At 40.5% G+C, this 20396-nt stretch overlaps 1 protein-coding gene across 1 annotated transcript in view; it reads right to left on the bottom strand.

The window, feature by feature from the left end:
* The window catches only part of LOC124137742, a 134959-nt gene that overhangs the window by 32276 nt on the left and 82287 nt on the right, over window positions 1-20396 (bottom strand). The window contains exons 87-107 of the mRNA XM_048402758.1: window positions 19127-19362; window positions 17894-18077; window positions 17262-17385; window positions 16736-16830; window positions 16076-16261; window positions 15594-15774; window positions 15285-15454; window positions 14424-14551; window positions 14002-14245; window positions 10451-10622; window positions 8696-8939; window positions 7933-8050; window positions 7152-7324; window positions 6147-6306; window positions 4616-4813; window positions 4206-4448; window positions 3780-3939; window positions 2783-3018; window positions 2271-2401; window positions 1714-1867; window positions 1299-1520 (exon numbers count right to left, since the gene is read on the bottom strand). Of these exons, the coding sequence (XP_048258715.1) occupies window positions 1299-1520; window positions 1714-1867; window positions 2271-2401; window positions 2783-3018; window positions 3780-3939; window positions 4206-4448; window positions 4616-4813; window positions 6147-6306; window positions 7152-7324; window positions 7933-8050; window positions 8696-8939; window positions 10451-10622; window positions 14002-14245; window positions 14424-14551; window positions 15285-15454; window positions 15594-15774; window positions 16076-16261; window positions 16736-16830; window positions 17262-17385; window positions 17894-18077; window positions 19127-19362 (3759 nt within the window). The remainder of the gene's footprint in view (window positions 1-1298; window positions 1521-1713; window positions 1868-2270; window positions 2402-2782; window positions 3019-3779; window positions 3940-4205; window positions 4449-4615; window positions 4814-6146; window positions 6307-7151; window positions 7325-7932; window positions 8051-8695; window positions 8940-10450; window positions 10623-14001; window positions 14246-14423; window positions 14552-15284; window positions 15455-15593; window positions 15775-16075; window positions 16262-16735; window positions 16831-17261; window positions 17386-17893; window positions 18078-19126; window positions 19363-20396) is intronic.

Here is a 20396-nt window from a genome sequence, read left to right on the forward strand (position 1 = left end):
ATAGTGTAGGATGTATTAATGTAACACATAGTGTAGGATGTATTAATGTAACACATAGTATAGGATGTAGTAATGTAACACATAGTATAGGATGTAGCAATGTAACACATAGTGAAGGATGTAGTAATGTTACACATAGTGTAGGATGTAGTCATGTAACACATAGTGAAGGATGTAGTAATGTTACACATAGTGTAGGATGTAGTAATGTAACACAGTGTAGGATGTATTAATGTAACACATAGTATAGGATGTAGTAATGTAACACATAGTATAGGATGTAGTAATGTACCACATAGTATAGGATGTAGCAATGTAACACATAGTGAAGGATGTAGTAATGTTACACATAGTGTAGGATGTAGTCATGTAACACATAGTGAAGGATGTAGTAATGTTACACATAGTGTAGGATGTAGTAATGTAACACAGTGTAGGATGTAGTAATGTAACACATAGTATAGGATGTAGTAATGTAACACATAGTATAGGATGTAGTAATGTAACACATAGTATAGGATGTAGCAATGTAACACATAGTGAAGGATGTAGTAATGTTACACATAGTGTAGGATGTAGTCATGTAACACATAGTGAAGGATGTAGTAATGTTACACATAGTGTAGGATGTAGTCATGTAACACATAGTTTAGGATGTAGTTATGTTACACATAACAGAATACAACTGATCGCGAAACGGTGAATAGTAAGTATTTACTTAGGATGTTATAAATAAGCCAAATAACTTCTTTAAACTATAATCGGTTCAAGACATGAGCAAAGCATCGAAACATGTTCATCGGGAAAACGACATATATCCCCTTGCCCAAAAAGGGCGACCTTTCTGATCTTTTGTTGGCTTTTGTATAGATCAAGACCCGTGAACATCCGGGGTAGAATAGTTCTACAGCAACCCATGCTTGCTGTAAAAGGCGACTCTGCTTGTCGTAAGACGCGACTAACAGGATCGGGTGGTCAGGCTCGCTGACTTGGTTGATGCATGTCATCGATCCCAAATGCATGGATTGATGCTCATGATATTAATCACTGGATTGTCTGGTCCAGACTCTATTATTTACAGACCCCCGTCATATAGCTGGAATATTTCTGAGTGCGGCGTTATACAGCAAACCAACCAACCAACCAATCATAGATCCAAGTAACTTGTCAAAGATAAACCGGTCAACGGAACCCAATCTTTGCTTTCTGATGCATGTCCACAGTTACTCATTATGGGCCGTCATGCTACAATGTATATCTATGTAGAAAAATATAAGTGACATAATGGCGGCGCCCACCTTCCTGTGTGTCACACTTGTAGGTGTTGAGTTTCTCGGTGATGATCTCGTCGGTGACGTTGATGATGTAGACAGACTTCAACTCCACCACAGTGCCCGGCGATGGGGGTGTGGTGTCCACGTTGATGGCGTTGGAGATGCTAGATGACGTCATTCCCACTTGGTTGATGGCCTTGACCTTGGCATAGTATCTCTGACCATGTGTCACCTTATCAGCTAAGCCTAAGTATGAAAACGTTGCCAATTTATTACAAGCCGTTATATTTTTCATTTTTATTATCATTACAATGTCGTTATATAGTGTGTCCAACAAAAATCTAGAATGATTATGACAATTGTTTTATAATGGTTGAAACCCGAAGAAGTTTGAAATAACGAGCCAGTTTTACACACAGATTCAGTTATCCTTCTGTACCTGAGACTAGATGTTTGGCAGCATTTCCCGGCAGTTTGACAGGTGCTACGACGTCCTCCAGCCCCTCATGGGAGCCTACAGCGAACTCAAACTCTACAACCTGACTCTCGGCATCGTAGAACCCTGTCCATGTGCACTCCACTGCAGATCTCGGCTGTATTTACAGAAACAATGTAAATATTTTAAACAATTTCTTCCTCATATCTTACCAGAACATAATAATGGAAACAGATGAACATTAAATCATCATGGTGACTGCATAATACACAATGAAAATTACTACCATAACACGCTTTTATCCTAAGGCTGTCAAATCAAGTCCGTGTTATACAATGTTAGAAACACCTCCTGGTGTCGTATAGTGAAACTGTTATATTTGTTATTTGCAGAGCACTGGCGATTGATGTGATTGTGTGACAGTTGACAGGTGCACTTGGCACCATTCTAATTATAAAATGGCTGCCTGTAAATAATTGAATCTGGACAAAGCAAACTGGTGCCTGAAACAGTCAGCCAAATACTGAGCTTGACCGCTTGATCCCCATATAAGGTAATACCTGAATGAAGCCTGGACATGTCAACACCCCCTCTGTTGGTGATGAGGTGTCCACCACAAGATAAGGGGAGATAATGCTAGCAGACAACCCCAGTTCATTTTCGGCTGTCAGAGTCAGAATGTTTGGTTTTCCTGAAACAATTTGATACAACTATTTTAAAATACCAAATTCATGCCAGCTCTGCACTGAACACATACACAATAAAACACAACATTTGACAGAGACAAGATCTGTTTTCTGTATAAAAGTTCGATCGAGGAGACTATTGATGTCAGCGTAATCGAAGTTAATGTCAGGCTTATTTCATAGTTTGCAGTTAATCTTGTATTTTTTATTAACGCTGCCAATAATTCTTACTGCATTAGCGCGAAAATCGATCAGTTCGTTTAACGCCTTCTAGCAAAATAGATTAACAGTCTTGACCATCTTATAATTTGTTCATGTAATATTACCAAGCGCGAGATGTTCATATTTAATTCATTGTTTTATTCTTCATCACTACCAGTTCTTACCATCAGTTGTGGGTTTGATGCCAGTGGGTAGCGCCCCCTCGCCGGTCAGCAAGATCTCCACGTCAGTCCGGGGCTGGACATCCTCCCCGTGGGGGTAGGTCCCCACAGAGTAGTACATCTTCTTGACTGGACTCTCACTGTCTGCAGCCCTCCAGGAGGAGGAGATTGAGTCCACCTCAGTCTGGTACAGTGTCGTGGTAGGGGTCAGTCTGCTCTGGTTGTTCTCAGAGCCATAGCTGCGGGGGAAACATGGACAATGTTTAGTTGACGTGTACAGCGTTTGAGAGACATCGTTCTGGTTGTTCTCAGAACCAATACTGCGAGGGAAACATGGGCAATCTTAAGTTGACAGTACATAGCGTTTGAGACCAGGTTGCACTGGTTGTAACCAGAACAATACCTGAGAGGGAAGCACGATCAATGTTTAGTTACTTGTGCATGTGCCTTTTAGTTGTAGACTGTTTGGGTAAGTCTGCTCTGATTTTCTCAGAATCATCGCTGCTAGTCAAACAAGAACAATGATTTGTTAAATAGATGTTGTTGTGGTCAGTCCGCTATGGTTGTTCTGAGCCTTAAAATGTAGTTACGAGTGAAAAATGAACCATGTTTTGCTGACGTACCTGTTTTTGTTGGGTCAGATTTCTTTGCTTGTTCTCATAACCATAGTTCACAATAATTAGATAATCCACATTTCATAAACAATGTTTTAGTTTTGGCTACCTGTATCCACTAGTTGGATAAGAAACAAGCCTGCTAATTACATTCGGTCAGGTAGCAGAGTGTTCATTAAACTTCTTTTTCTTCTTGATTTCAATCAAGCACACTTTAAAAACGACATATTTGGTGAGCACACATTACTACTTAACCAAATATCAGTATCATAATTAATGAGAGAGTTATTTCGCAACTATCGTTTTGTTGTCTCTTAACGTATTTGGACACGGTGTTGGCAATCCACAAGGGAAAAGTCCGAATAATGATTTGTATATGTGTCTACCTTTCGATGTGGATTTCAGGAGGCGTAATATCAACAGTAAATCCATCTGACGTAGATTCCAGGATGTTGCCTGCGTTGGTGATGCCGCGGACTGTGGTGTAGTATGTCCTGCCGGATGACAGCGGTAGAACAGCCTGGCCAAACCCCATGCTGGCGATACCTTCAAAATATGTTGTTATATATCATAACAGGGAATTCTCGACAAAAAATTAAAATAAATCCAAACATAGATTCATTAGCACTTGTATTGTCCAAACATCTAACGATGCGCAATCACGTTTTTTCATCTCTTGTCATGTTGATGGTAAAGGGTACTGTAAGGCGTCGAACGACGTCTGTACAGAATGCACGTGTACAATGTCTGTATTATATTTGGAGGATAAGAATTCAAAACCTTTTGCGTGTCTGCAAATATGTTCAACCTACCATTTCCAGGAACATTGGTCTCTGCTTCTTCATGTATGAGACCCGCCATGATGAACGGTTGCACCTCCTCGCCACCAGGTGTCGTGCCTACCGCCCAGTCATAGTACGTCACACCATGCTCGTGGCTCTGGAATCCGGCAAACTGTACCGTCACAACTCCTGTGTCTTTCTGGTAGTCCATGTCGCTACCGATGCCCATGAAGTTAGCTCTCTCGGTCGAGTCGGCGCCGTCGATGACAATACCTTGGGATAGAGATTCATTTTAGTGTTCATGTATGAGAAACTGCAAAGATATACATATGTTAATCTTTTATTCTTACTCTGATCGATAGTTGCGGCGATGACGTTAACGATAATGACGACGACAACGACGAAGCCGATGACAAATGTACACAAATCAAGATGCATACCTGCCTTGTCTTGGTCAACCACCCGAATGGGGTTTGATGTGAAGACGTCACTGGTCAGATCGGCTCCATTGCTCGCCTTCACAGACACATAGTAAACTGGGGTCATCGTGTCAAGGTTGGTCACGGTCAAGGTCAACTCGTCCATGTATTTGTCTCTGTCAGAACCAAAGTCCTTCCAGCTTAGGATATCAGTACCCCCTGAAAAATAGTCCAGAATATACAACCAAATATGATTGCACTAATTTGTGTGAGGTGAGGTGAAATGGAATAACGTCACGTTCAAGATTAGTTCATTTATATAGCAACGTGCATGCACGTGTATGTGCTTGTACTACGCTGATTTTATAGTCCTAGCCTACCGAGAAACAATGCCACAGTTTTAATGTGGATACTCCATTCAGACACAGTATATTGTATACTGTCTTAGCCAGCTCGCGTTGTATCCCCTTAATCCGAGCTTCAGGCAGGTAAACCACCAGTACCATCTCTTAACGTATTTTGGTATGAAGCGACCGGGGGATCGAACCACCGACCTTTCACTCTGCGAGCAGTTTATATCAACTACACCACAGAGTTTCTTTAAGAATATTAGACTTTGGTTCAAACATAATTGGTTCTGATGTCTTCAACATCAGTTCTAGAAAAACAAGTATTTGTCACAGAGTGACGAAATATCCCCCGCCTGTACACCATAGTACCAAATATGAAGACAATCCAGCGATTAGTTCTTGAGATATTGTGGCAACACCGTTTTCCAACTCCAAAAGCAGATTTGCCTGCTGTGACCTTGACAATGGGGTCAAGGTCACCAAAACCGACTGGTGTCTGCGGTGTCTGTATATACACCATAGTTCCAAATATGAAGACAATCCAGTGTTTAGTTCTTGAGATATCGCGGCAACACCGTTTTCCACCTCCAAAAGCAGATTTGCCTGCTGTGACCTTGAAAATGGGATCAAGGTCACCAAAACCGACTGGTGTCTGTGGAGTCTGTATATACACCATAGTTCCAAATATGAAGACAATCCAGTGTTTAGTTCTTGAGATATCGCGGCAACACCGTTTTCCAACTCCAAAAGCAGATTTGTCTGCTGTGACCTTGAAAATGGGATCAGGGTCACCAAAACCGACTGGTGTCTGCGGAGTCTGTATATACACCATAGTTCCAAATATGAAGACAATCCAGTGTTTAGTTCTTGAGATATCGCGGCAACACCGTTTTCCAACTCTAAAAGCAGATTTGTCTGCTGTGACCTTGAAAATGGGATCAAGGTCACCAAAACCGACTGGTGTCTGTGGAGTCTGTATATACACCATAGTTCCAAATATGAAGACAATCCAGTGTTTAGTTCTTGAGATATCGCGGCAACAAACAGGTGGGACGTACGGACGTACGTACGGACGTACGGACGTACGGACGGACGGTCGTGAATACTATATCCCCCGCTTCGCGCTTTCGCGCGGCGGGGGATAACTAAAAAGGGTAAAAGTCAGGACAACATTGTGTTCCTCATATTTGGGGAATACAAACCTTGAGTGGTTCCAATGGCCACCATGTACGACTTGATGCCACTCTCACTGTCCATGGCAAACCAGGTGGCCTTGATACCGCTAGGGTCAGACTGGGTAACATAGCCGTCTATAAACTCTTCTTCATTGCCAGAGAAAATGCCAACGTAGACCCATTTCATCTGCAACGAATGAGGTTGATGAAAATCCCATGAAATGCTCAATAATACAGGTAAGAAATAGAAGTATTATCTGAACCCCCGTCGGTTACCTCTGAATACCTAACACAAGCCCCATTGGGACCGAGGTCAGAATAAGAACCCAACTTGTCGTTAGAGCCAGCTGAAGAAGATCACGTGATGTCATAATCCCTGACGGCGTGGTACGTCACTCATTATATCGTGAACTTGTTAATCTGGCCTAGTGGCGGTGATAAATCTGATATATTGTCGACTGTGACGGCAATCAAGAAAACAAAACGTAAAACTCTTAAAATAAATTCAAATAACTTCAGCAAACTAACACATTTGTTTGAACTTCACGAAAATCTAACTAATTTGTGAAGAGACATCAGCTCTCATGAATGTTACAGGTTCCTTGGCCACACTACCGAGAGTTGCGTCCCTTGATAGTGCTAAAATCGGCTTTTTGTTTGTTTGCTTGATGTTTAATTTAGCATTATTCCAACTTTATGAATGTGGTCTGTAAATGATCGAATCTAGACCAGACTTTCCGGTGAATGATATCGAGGGCATCGATCCACGCAATAAGGATACGATGACTTGCATCAAACAAGTCAGCGAGCCTGACCACCCAATCCCGTTAGTCGCCTCTTTCGACAGGCATGGGTTGCAGAAGAACAATTCTAACCCGGATAGTCACGGGTCATCTGTTTATACGTAGATTATGGTGTATGGTGTAATTGTGATGTATATCAAGTTGAGAAGTACTAAGTAATGGTAATGTCCGAGCAAAACGTCTACACATTTAAGATTGGATACTTCCGTATGTGGGTTATATTTCTTACCTGAGGCGGAGTATTATCAACAAGCACACCGTTTGTGTCGTAGATGGCGACGGCCCCGGCTCTGTTGACGGCCCCGACTCTCACACTGTACTGGGCGCCTGGTCGGAGACTCAAGCCAGACTTACTGAGACTGGTGCTGCCTGGGTCGCTGGTGATCTCCCAACCTTCTGAGCCTGTTTCAGGGGGAAACATATACTTCAAGATGCTTCCAAGCATGTATACTACACAACGTGTGGCAGAGATAATCAGATCTATTTAGGTATACTCTTGACATATTATGGTATTCAATTTTGTGTAAAACGGAAAGATACATAAAATCTATAAAAATACCCCAAAAATTAAAAGTTGAGTGGTATATGATTCTGTATTAGGAATTTTCGCGTTCCAAAACGAGTGAATGAGTTGTATCTTACAGTCACGTTGGGATAAGTGCAACTTGAAAAATTAAGAAAGAAGGCATTGGTAATATAAATTCCTTGTTGGAATGTGCTTTCCTTAGCTGCGCCAAGATTCGCTGGTCGTAGGTTTGAATACCAGATAGTATGCTCGTCAACACCATACCCCTGCTTATGTGACACATGGGATGTTTCCAGCATTAAGATGTCGTACTGTGATATTAATACTTGAGAATTGTTCCAGCGGAATCAAGAACTTACTTATTGGTCTTGGAGACAACATTATGATATTGATGTAAATATTCTGAACTTGTGCCACTCTTTGTTCGGCTGTTGAAGGTATTCCCTAAAAATATTGTATACAGTTATGTAACAAGATCACTTACCCGGGTAGATCTGATGTTTTGACCCATGGTAAAGCTCATACACCTGGTATTTGTAATGGTCCAACCCAGATTCGTCATCTTTAAACTGGAAGTTGGCTTCCACAGTTGTGCTAGATAGCTGCAAGTAGATCATGAAATATGTGTAGTTAAATTAAAATGGGTGGGTTCAGTTCACAGTTATATTTAAGCCCTTTGAAAGCAGCACTATCCCAAGTGGCAGATAACATGAGTTTACAAAAGGACGAAACATTTTGTGCATTCATATCTCTATTCAAATTAAATGAAAATGTGTTTATAGACACGAACACCAACGAAAGAATGCTACTAGGTGTTCGCGAAAATGAACGTATGTCGAGGTGTCAGTATACAAGCAGAGCCCGGAAAACACCCAGTGACCCCTTGCGGTTTAAAAAGTTCCCCCCATACGAAATATATTCTTAAACCAACAAGACATTGTTAAACAGTTCTATAGTTTCCTCCATTTGTCAACTGTAAAATCTCTTACCCTTAATATAACAGTTATTAGTTAGAGCTAGTTATTTGTTCAAATAAAAGTCTCAGTTAACTAAAACATTCCTTTTCAAATAGATGTCATGATAGTGATATTTTTGTCTTCAATTTCATATTCTTCATATTCTTCACGTTTTTATTGTTATCATATCCTGATAAAGCATAATTCATTTACTTTTCAGAACAAATATGATGGGAAATGGTTTGCATAAAGCATGATGTTTGATTTTTCATTTTCACGCCACAGCCTCACCTGGAACTCCGCATCTTTGTTCTGTTCACGTCCATCACCCAGGAACACCATCCTGGGCGGAGTGAGATCCACTACAAACCCATCTGTTGTCTGTTCTACAGTCCCCAGGGCGTTGTTGATGGTTTTCAGCTTCGTCTTGACAACGTCCTGATGGTTCAGGTGGAAGTTATGCCACTCGATCTGGCTGACGTCTTTGCCCAGCGTCTTCCAGTCCTTTACTACCTCAAAGTCTGACGACAACCCTCTGGAATAGATAAACGTACAGTGTGTGGTGAATGTAGGGAACTGAGGAAGGATAAGATATATGGATGAATAACGTCTTTATTACAATTAGGAGCAACGTTTCAGTGTAGGATCTAACACCGTCTTCAAGCAAATGTTAAACGCCGAAACGTCGCTCCTCATTGTAATGAAGAAGTTGTTCATCGATATATCTATCCTCACTTAGTACTCCAACTTCTAAATACCTCTCAAAGAAGTCGGTAGGGAACGTTTAAACACAGCAGAGAGATGCCATAACATTATCGCTGTATCTGAGTATCATACTGTGTTGGGATATTCCAAGACTTGAATACATGTACCATGTGTTCCGACAATACTTCGGTCTCTTTTCAAGTTTCCTGGTCCAGATTATCGACTCATAGATATGAAGGAATGACTTTGTGGTCATATAATAATAGACGTTCCCCAAATATCCCGCTGAAGACTATGTAAGCATAAATATGTTCCTCAAGATATTGTTTCATAAAATAAGTAATAAATAGAGGTTATCACGCGAGTGTGTTTGGGGATGTTAAATATCCTGCATTAGGAATAAACATTGTATTTAGCGAGGTTGGCGACAAAACGAAACAAGGTAACAATTCAAACATATTTCGGCCAAATCCAACTATTTTATTTGTGGAGAAGGTTTCAAGCCGCAGAGGTCTACAAGCACAGATATGGCTACCGACCCCGCTTGGCTAGCCCTCGTGCCCTCGCAAAATTGTTTCGAAATTTATATCTCCAAAGTTGCCAAAACTTTTAAAATGCCTTAGCTACGTCACAGTTAGACACTGATTTTCAGCATATTAGACTGTTCTTTTGATAATGATAGCAATTATCCCTGTAGGTTATCCAGATTCCCGATGGTTAATTCTGACTCGATCGCCGAATGACGAGGGCCACGCCATGTTTGCTTATAAACACTGAAAGTAGTCCCTACTTGAACTTTGATATTTGCATCTCTATCCGCATATGACCCCAACGGATATCGTTTTTATCCGTTGGCTTTACCCTGCCGAGAAACCTACCCATTATATGATAAATGTTTTTCTTCACTTACGTATACGCTGCATATATGAAATCCTGCTCTTTCATTTTACAATAGTGCCATAATTACGAATAATGTTATTCAGCATTAACATCATACACATTTATAATTTGCATTTCATAAGAACATGTTTGAGTCAGTGTAGCATTATATATAGCAAATGTTTCCTCAGTGATTTACTTCCCTCTTACTTTGCTCTGAGTATCTGTACCGCATATTCTCTGATATCCGACTCGGGGTCACTGTGGTTCCTCAGTGATTTACTTCCCACTTACTTTGCTCTGAGTATCTGTACCGCATATTCTCTGATGTCCGACTCGGGGTCACTGTGGTTCCTCAGTGATTTACTTCCCACTTACTCTGCTCTGAGTATCTGTACCGCATATTCTCTGATGTCCGACTCGGGGTCACTGTGGTTCCTCAGTGATTTACTTCCCACTTACTTTGCTCTGAGTATCTGTACTGCATATTCTCTGATGTCTGACTCGGGGTCACTGTGGTTCCTCCACTGGGTTCCTACTGTGGCAACGTGGGTACTGAACTCAACGTCGTCAAAGCCGTTCCGTATACCGTCAACAACTTTACCCGGCACCGGGGGAGTCAGGTCCACGATCACTGGAATAGTGACATTATTCCAGTTAAATCACAGTGTGTTGGTTTGATGGGGATGGGGTTGGGGAGTGAAGGGGTGGGGTGGGGAGTAATGAAGGCGGGGTGGAGATGGGTATTGGTGAGCATGGGGATGGGGGTGGGGAGTGAAGAGGATAGGGTGGGGAGTGGTGGTAGTTGTAGTCCAAGACCCAAGGTCATAGATGAGTCATAGTTTGATGCAGAGCAGAATACGGTGCTTACTATTTTTGGGATGAAAGAAAACTTTACATTCTGTTCATGTATCTGATAATCTCCATTACAGCTCCTACTCAACATTGCTTGTAGATAGACTTTATCCACAAATATATCCACAAGTTTGTAGAATGTCAATTCAACAATATGAGTACGAGGAGAAATGTGTCATACATTATGATCTGATAGTGTTGATGTATCTGTTTATTTATTTAGTTTAGTTACCTCAATCTGACATTGTATTACCTCCAGCAGACATTGTATTACCTCTTTCTGACAGTGCATAACCTCAATCTGATATTGTATTACCTCTAGCAGACATTGCATTACCTCCATCTGACATTGTATTGCCTCCATCTGACATTGTATTACCTCTAGCAGACATTGCATTACCTCCATCTGACATTGTATTGCCTCCATCTGACATTGTATTACCTCCAACAGACATTGCATTACCTCAATCTGACATTGTATTAGCTCCAGCAGACATTGTATTACCTCCATCTGACATTGTATTACCTCCAGCAGCCATTGCATAACCTTAATCTGACATTGCATTACCTCTATCTGACATTGTATTACCTTCATCTGACATTGTATTACCTCTAGCAGACATTGTATTACCTCCAGCAGACAACGTATTACTTCTAGCAGACATTCACAACCTCCATCTGACATTGCATTACCTCCATCTGACATTGTATTACCTCCATCTGACATTGTATCACCTCCATCTGACATTGTATAACCTCAAGCAGACATTGCATTACCTCCATCTGACATTGTATTGCCTCCATCTGACATTGTATTACCTCCAGCAGACATTGTATTACCTTCATCTGACATTGTATTACTTCTAGCAGACATTGCAAAACCTTAATCTGACACTGTATTACCTCCAGCCGACATTGTATTACCTCCATTTGACATTGTATTACTTCCAGCAGACATTCACAACCTCCATCTGACATTGCATTACCTTCATCTGACATTGTATTACCTCCATCTGACATTGTATTACCTCCATCTGACATTGTATAACCTCAAGCAGACATTGCATTACCTCCATCTGACATTGTATTGCCTCCATCTGACATTGTATTACCTCCAGCAGACATTGTATTACCTTCATCTGACATTGTATTACTTCTAGCAGACATTGCAAAACCTTAATCTGACACTGTATTACCTCCAGCCGACATTGTATTACCTCCATTTGACATTGTATTACTTCCAGCAGACATTGCATTACTTCGAGCAGACATTGCATAACCTCAATCTAACATTGTATAACCTCCAGCACACATTCTATAGCCTCAATCTGACATTGCATTACCTCCAATAGACACAGCATAACCTCATTCAGACATTATATTACCTCAATCTGACATTGTGATACCTCCAGAAGATATTGCATAACCTTAATCTGACATTGCATTACCTCCATCTGACATTGTATTACCTTTATTTGACATTGTATTACCTCTAGCAGACATTGTATTACCTCCAGCAGACAACGTATTACTTCTAGCAGACATTGCATAACCTCCATCTGACATTGCATTAGCTCCATCTGACATTGCATTATATCCATCTGACATTGTATTACCTCCATCTGACATTGTATTACCTCCAGCAGACATTGTATTACCTCAGGAGACATTGCAACACCTTAATCTGACATTGTATTACCTCCAGCGGACATTGCATAACCTCAATCTGCCATTGTATTACCTCCAGCAGACATTGCATTACCTCCATCTGACATTGTATTACCTCCATATGACATTGTATTACCTCAGGAGACATTGCAAAACCCTAATCTGACATTGCATTACCTTAATCTGACATTGTATTACCTTCATCTGACATTGTATTACCTCTAGCAGACATTGTATTACCCCCAGCAGACAACGTATTACTTCTAGCAGACATTGCATAACCTCCATATGACATTGTATTACCTCCATCTGATATTGTATTACCCCCATCTGACATTGTATTACCTCAGGATACATTGCATAACCTTAATCTGACATTGCATTACCTCCATCTGACATTGTATTACCACCATCGGACATTGTATTACCTCTAGCAGACATTGCAAAACCTTAATCTGACATTGTATTACCTCCAGCCGACATTGTATTACCTCCATCTGACATTGTATTACTTCCAGCAGACATAGCATTACCTCCATTTGACATTGTATTACCTCCAGCAGGCATTGCATTACTTCGAGCAGACATTGCATAACCTCAATCTAACATTGTATAACCTCCAGCACACATTCTATAACCTCAATCTGACATTGCATTACCTCCATCTGACATTGTAATACCTTCATCTGACATTGTATTACCTCTAGCAGACATTGTATTACCTCCAGCAGACAACGTATTACTTCTAGCAGACATTGCATAACCTCCATCTGACATTGCATTAGCTCCATCCGACATTGCATTACCTCCATCTGACATTGCATTACCTCCATCCGACATTGTATTACCTCCAGCAGGCATTGCATTACTTCGAGTAGACATTGCATAACCTCAATTTAACATTGTATAACCTCAATCTGACATTGTATTACCTCCAGCACACATTCTATAGCCTCAATCTGACATTGCATTACCTACAGCAGACACTGCATAACCTCATTCAGACATTATATTACCTCAATCTGACATTGTATTACCTCCAGCAGACATTGCATTACCTCCATCTGACATTGTATTACCTCCAGCAGACATTGTATTACCTCAGGAGACATTGCAAAACCTTAATCTGATATTGCATTACCTCCATCTGACATTGTATTACCTCCATATGACATTGTATTACCTTAGGAGACATTGCAAAACCCTAATCTGATATTGCATTACCTCCATCTGACATTGTATTACCTACAACAGACATTGCATTACCTCCATCTGACATTGCATTACGCCCAGCAGACATTGCATAACCTTAATCTGACATTATATTACCTCTATCTGATATAGCATTACCTCAAACTGACATTGTATTACTTCCATCAGACATTGCATAATCTTAATCTGACATTGCGATGCATTGCATATTTTGCATTCATCTGACATTACATTTTCGCAATCTGATATTGCATTACCCTCATCTGACATAACATTACCTCCATCTGACATTGCCGATACGTTAAGCTGTTTGTGGCCAGCGTTGAATGCGGTGATATAGAAGCTGTAGGCCTTGCCGTGTTCGAGCCTCTTGTCAGGGTCAAGCTGGACACACGTCTCGTGTGTCTTGTGGTCAAGACTGACCGGCTCGGAGATCGTGGTGTTTGTGACATCAAGAACCGACAACTCGTAGTGGGAAATTCCAGACTCGGGATCATAAAACCCAAACCAGTTTGCACAAATCTGGAATAAAAAGATCAGATTATAAAATGAGACCATTATAAAAGGGAAAAAAGGTTTTGGGCATAATCCATTTTGTGCAACTTATCGGTTACTGGAGGCTGTGTATCAAGTAAAATGGAATATTAACACCTAGCTATCAACTTTTTACAAAGAACGTGTTTGTGAAGTAAAAATCTACCTTGTCAGCATCCTTGGTAAAGTTGAGGTCAAGTCTGAAGACGGGTCCATCATAAACAACGCCTGGTTCAGGGGGTGATGTGTCGACTATGATCGGATGGTCGGAAACGCCCACTTTCATCAAATCAACTTAAACACACAATTAATAATGGATTTCTTTATAATGTGATATTTACAAAATGTTTGAGGTTGTTTTTATGACACCACGATAAGAAATTGATCTTCAGCAACCTATCCTTCGAATAAAAGGAGACTGGTGAGGATCGGGACGTCATATCTGATATGTTGCATGAACCCCTGCGACGTGGGTCGGAGGAGATATCGCTGACAGCGGAGTTAAACAATAAACAAACAAATTGTTGTTGGTGTCTTTACATCGAGATGCTGACAAGTTTTGCAAAAGAAACTTTAACCAACCTCACTGATGGCATATCATCTGTATACAACGTGATGTGATGCAGGTAATGATTTTATTCCACAATGAAACGTCGTTATTCCGGACGGTGCCATTTCTATTGAAATATCAGGATGAATGTGATTATTTTTAATAAAGAGATCAACGTTCGTAACAGCAGTATTTTATAATGATCAAGTCTTTAAGTTCCTCAATATCATCACAATATAAGATATCATCACAATATAGGGTTTCAACCATGTTTAATGACTTTGGCTTTAATCCAGACATGAGTTACACCTGGGATCATGATCTGGCGGGTGATATCGCCATCACTGCGTAGGAACCTGTTATTATAACTCAACATTGTTGATGACCCTGACCTTAATCCACACAGGAGTTTCACCCGGGATCTGGAACAGGCGGGGACGTCTCCATCGCCGTGAAAACACCTTTTACATGACTCACCGTTGTTGATCACCCTGACTTTAATCCAGACAGGAGTTCCACCTGGGATCTGGAACTGACGAGTGATGTCGCCATCACTGTGGGAGGACCTCTGCCAGTCCATGTGATGACAGTCACGTGTGGTCTGTCCCAGACACAAATCCACTTCTTTGATGTCTGAATCTGGGTCACTGTGAATGGATGAACTAAATTGTAATACTTGTCAATAAATATTAAAGGAAGGTAATGTTGATGTTCCAATATGAATGGGTTTTATTATTTATTTATTTTACGTAGCAATACAGCATTTGAAACACAACAAATTATTACCTGGCATTATACTGTGCATTGATGAAGAAGGTATCTTCATCATAGGAGATGTTATAGATTTCATGCAGAAGTGGTGGCGAGTTGTCTATTCCAAGGGGCGTTGTGTGGCAGATGGTTGTCACTAGCGGACCTCCATAGTTAACCTTGTTCAAGGCACGGAGTGTGATGTAGTATTTCCCATCTGAAACAAAACCAAAATCATCTCTGAAGCAATCCCTAATGATCTCAAAAATATCAACAATGTTCAATATTATTGCACTTACAGAGCGATAAGAGCATTGAACATCGCCATCGAGCTACGCCACACAATCACCTCGTCTTTTAAATGATTATTGAGGGCTTATTAACTGCGCAACTCATATTAGTATATACATCCATTATTTTTGTAAGGTTGGACGATCTTCTTGTGAGAGGCCAATCCTAAGTGATATTTTAGGTCATTGCGTTGTCATATTTTTAAAAGCCTCACACTGGTGTTTTACCTGGGAGGGGGTCGTGAGGAGCTGGAATGGGGGAAATGAGGCCAGTGTTGGTCCACTCTGATTCGTCAAACAGGTGCCTGTGAGGGTCATGATGAGGGTGGATCAGCTCCTCACAGATTTGTCTCCCCACGGTCCAGGAGTAGCCAAGGATGCCAGTCTCTTTATCCATGATGCCGTCCCAGTTAGCTGAAACAGGGACACGTCGTCATACCATAGGACATGATGCTTTCAAAAGGATATAAAGTGGAAACATTGTTTAAATGAAATGGTATATGCCACTGAAGCATAATGCAAAACCGTTAAACAACTATTCCAACTCGGTTTGGTATAACCTATAAAATCTACAGTCACAGAAGTGTTTATATATAAGAAGATCGTTAGCATAGAACTTTGCCAAATTAATACAAAATGTGAAATTATATTAGAAATCATATATACCATATATACCAAATATATTCAAATAAATCTGGCCTCAAAACAATAGCACCCATTTTTACAAAGAAAATACATGGATAATGAACTAAGAACATAACAATACATGGATATAAGTAGTATTTTCAGGACAAGTTAAAATATGTCAACATCGTGGTTTTAGCCGTATTGCCGAAATAAATTTCACATAGTCGAAATTCCTTTTAAAAACTAAAATATTTCACCAACCTGATACGTATCTGTTTGCTCTGGTGTACAGGAGATCGGTGAGGGGTGTGTCTCCATTGAAAAGGGTTTTTGACCCAGTGCCGTCATGAATTATCCTGAAAATACAACGATTACATTTAGAAGTAATTTCACGTCCCATGTAAGAACTCAAGTTCACATGACCCACGCACAAAGGTGGCTCCGTGATCTGAGAAATCTGTGATCTTTACATATTCTTCCAGGAAAAGAAAACTGAAATAGGTTCTAAAAGTAACCTTGAAGCTATCACCACACCAGATGTTGATAGGCGTGTGCATAAGGTTATATGCCTTGTACCAGTTTCCACTGATTGTTTTAAGTTAAGTGCTTCAGAAGTTATTTTGTATATAAGACACGTATATGAATACAAGGTTAACATATTGTTCATTTCACATCATCACAAGAATAGAAACTAGTTTACTTTTGTTTTCGTCGGGTTTTGTCACAAATTCTGACCAATAAACCCTGTCGTGAACATGGTACCGTTTATGAAAGCACTGTCTCTCACCTGTGGTTCTTTATCTGACTGTTAACACCTCGACACCTGACTTCCCAGTCCGGTCTGTCATCTGGAACCACACTCTCACACGAGGTCACCTCCAGGACATCCAGACTCACATTAGCCAGTGGACCTGAAACACAAGTTGTATCGATCGGTAATTGTGAAAATGCATCACAAAATCTAATTCAGGTGTTAACGTTATTCTTTCAAGTCATCACGAAGTACAAAAAATAGCTGAACGTAGAGCAAGAACATCTTTGTATTCAGTGGGCAATGTATTTTCCTAAGTAATAACCATAATGAAAACATGACTCATTCAACAATTTGTCGCTCATATCACATGTTCAAACAAGGTGACCTAAGATGTTTGACATTTATCACGCTTTTGATAGTTTGGTAACCCCATGGCCTATTCTGACAGGCCAGTGGCACAATAACATAAAATTGTGTTAATGAATCATTATCAAATAGTGATTATACCAGGTGTTCGCGAAAATGAGAGCGTATACTGCCCACTGATAGCACTCGTCCCAAACATAACTATTTTTTTCACCTGAAAACTCTGTGGTCAATCTTGACAGATCAAGGATAAGCAAAGTACTACCATACAACAGATCAAGGTTAAGGTAAAATCCTACCCGGCTCAGGAGATGTGACATCCACCACAACACCCTTGCTATGGAGGATGGACTCGAACTGAAGGTCGTTGATGAGGTGGATGTTGAAGTAGTACATGACACCGTGGCGTAGAGACAGATCCTTGTAGATGAACTCGTGGGCAAGACCAACTCCAAGCCTCTCATAGTGAGCATACTGATCAGACTACAAGGATAAACATGATATTTGGTTACTATATAATACATAATACATCCAAAACACGCCTTGAACCATCTGTGTAAAGTTATTATAAAATCAACGCATTAATTACAGAATATTAAAGGAGCTTCATATTTCCCTCATATTTTATGAATATTTTTTCTGTCCCTCGCTAAGCCCGGGAAGAGTAAAAACATATTCCACTCGTTATGAAATGATGACGAGTTTTGTATCCTGTTTTTATTACCAACGACGTTTGCATTAATTATCAACTAAATATAGCTATGTCTATGTGTACTTATAATGGCTGAAACGTGCCAATGAATATGTGCAAAATGTAAATGGAGAGTCGCATACTAGAACACCCCTGCGAACTAAATAGATAAGTTTTGGAAAATCAAAGCTTATGGCAATCTTTTGTCACTACATAATCGCATTTACTTCCCCTTTTGTTGTATACACATATCTTTAATCATTGAAAGAAGACTTTTTATACTGAAATGACGGAACTAATTTGATTTGCCATTGCTACTGCACATATCTTGGCTGGTACTGCCGTACTGACATGACAGGCTCAAGTCAAGATTGTGTTCATAGATTTTGAAGTGTCATGACAAGAAGCTGTTTGACATCTTTGAACAGCGAGCAAATTCAAGAAAATGTAGTAATCGTGGAATATTATCACCGGTATTCGTTTTTATCGCTGGACGAATTTCAAATGAGTCAGCGCCAATATTGGCAGCTTGTTGTCATTTGAAAGTGTGAGAGTCGAATGTTTAGTTTGGTAGTCTAGCTCACCCTTCCGGGATCCTTCATAGTTAAATCTCCTCACATCTGCCCATTTATTCTACCCAGCTATGTTGCCATATAAGGCCAGTGTGTTAACCGAGGCAGAAATCTGCGAAAACCACAAATCAGTACTGTAAAGTTTTGACTTGACTTCAAAACCTGAAGACATGTCCATTTCTCTTTTGTACTCCGGTCTAAAAGCTCCATAAAATCGACATCGCACACATGAGTTGTTTATCACATAACAATGCATAATATAAACTCACAATGAAAATTTTATGGTCGTGTCCTTCAATGCCCTCTAATAGTTCACAATGTCCTTTCGGGCCGTAGTCGTAGTTGACGCTCATACATTTGGTCTCCGAGAACTTCATACACTCCTTCACACAGGACCCGGCATGGTTCATACTGAAGAACTCGGCAAACACCGGACCAATCAGTCGGCCGTCCTTCAGACCCGTGAAATGTTTCAGCGCTTCGTGGCCAAAATTATCAGATGAAGCTGTGAGGAGTAACAACAATCGCCTTTCACATATCCAGCCTGCTAAATACGATCATATATTATTTGGAGATTTCAACCTTCGAGAAATGACATATTATTTACTGCGTATAAAAAGACCGTATGCGCAACAAGTATCCGTATTGAATGAACTGTACACCATGGCCTGGTTGTTGTAGCAATGCAATACAATGATCTATGGATTCTTTGATTGGCAATGACAAAGCTTCAATGTGTATCACTTAGGCTTTAACTACAGTAACAAAGATGGTGTCACTTTTTCGAAAAGTGGGTGAGTCAGTGAGCATGGTTTTACGCTGCTGTTAGCAATATTACAGCAATATAACGGCGGGGGACACCAGAAATGGGCTCCACACATTGTACCCATGTCGCGAACCCGGGTCTTCGGCGTGACGAGCGAACGCTTTATCCACTAAACTACCCCACCGCACCTTTTCGTAAAATAAATAGAGGTTATCACGCGAGTGTGTTTGGGGATGGTAAATATCCTGCATTAGGAATAAACATTGTATTTAGCGAGCCTTGGCGAGCTAAATACATAGTGTTTATTCCTAATGCAGGATATTTACCATCCCCAAACACACAAGCGTGATAACCTCTTAATCATATAATGTCATTCTTTAATTCTGTGCTTTAAAATCGCTTTCCCTCTCTTTCCCTTTACCGAAACATTGCGAGTTTTCCTGGAATGCGCGCATTAATATTTATTACGTCACAGGGTAAGTGATGTGTCAGTCGGACAGTGACAGTAGCCAATATATTTCCAACTGAAATCTGTTTCTTATACAGTGGCGAAGCAACATATACGGAAAACAACAGTTGTTTTTAATATCCTTTCGCGGCAATCCATCGGTCTGTCCGCTAGAGTAACTGCTCTTTGTCAAAGGGAAGCTACTCTAACCCTAGTCTATGAGGCGTCACGGCCACGGTCAGACGTTGTTGACAGTCGGTCTGTCCTGTTATAACGTTCAGAAGTGTAGTCAAATGTACACCCAGAGACAAAACGAAACAAGGTA

This window comes from Haliotis rufescens, unplaced genomic scaffold (assembly GCF_023055435.1).
Source record: "Haliotis rufescens isolate VD_foot unplaced genomic scaffold, xgHalRufe1.0.p SCAF_29, whole genome shotgun sequence".
Taxonomy (NCBI): domain Eukaryota; kingdom Metazoa; phylum Mollusca; class Gastropoda; order Lepetellida; family Haliotidae; genus Haliotis; species Haliotis rufescens.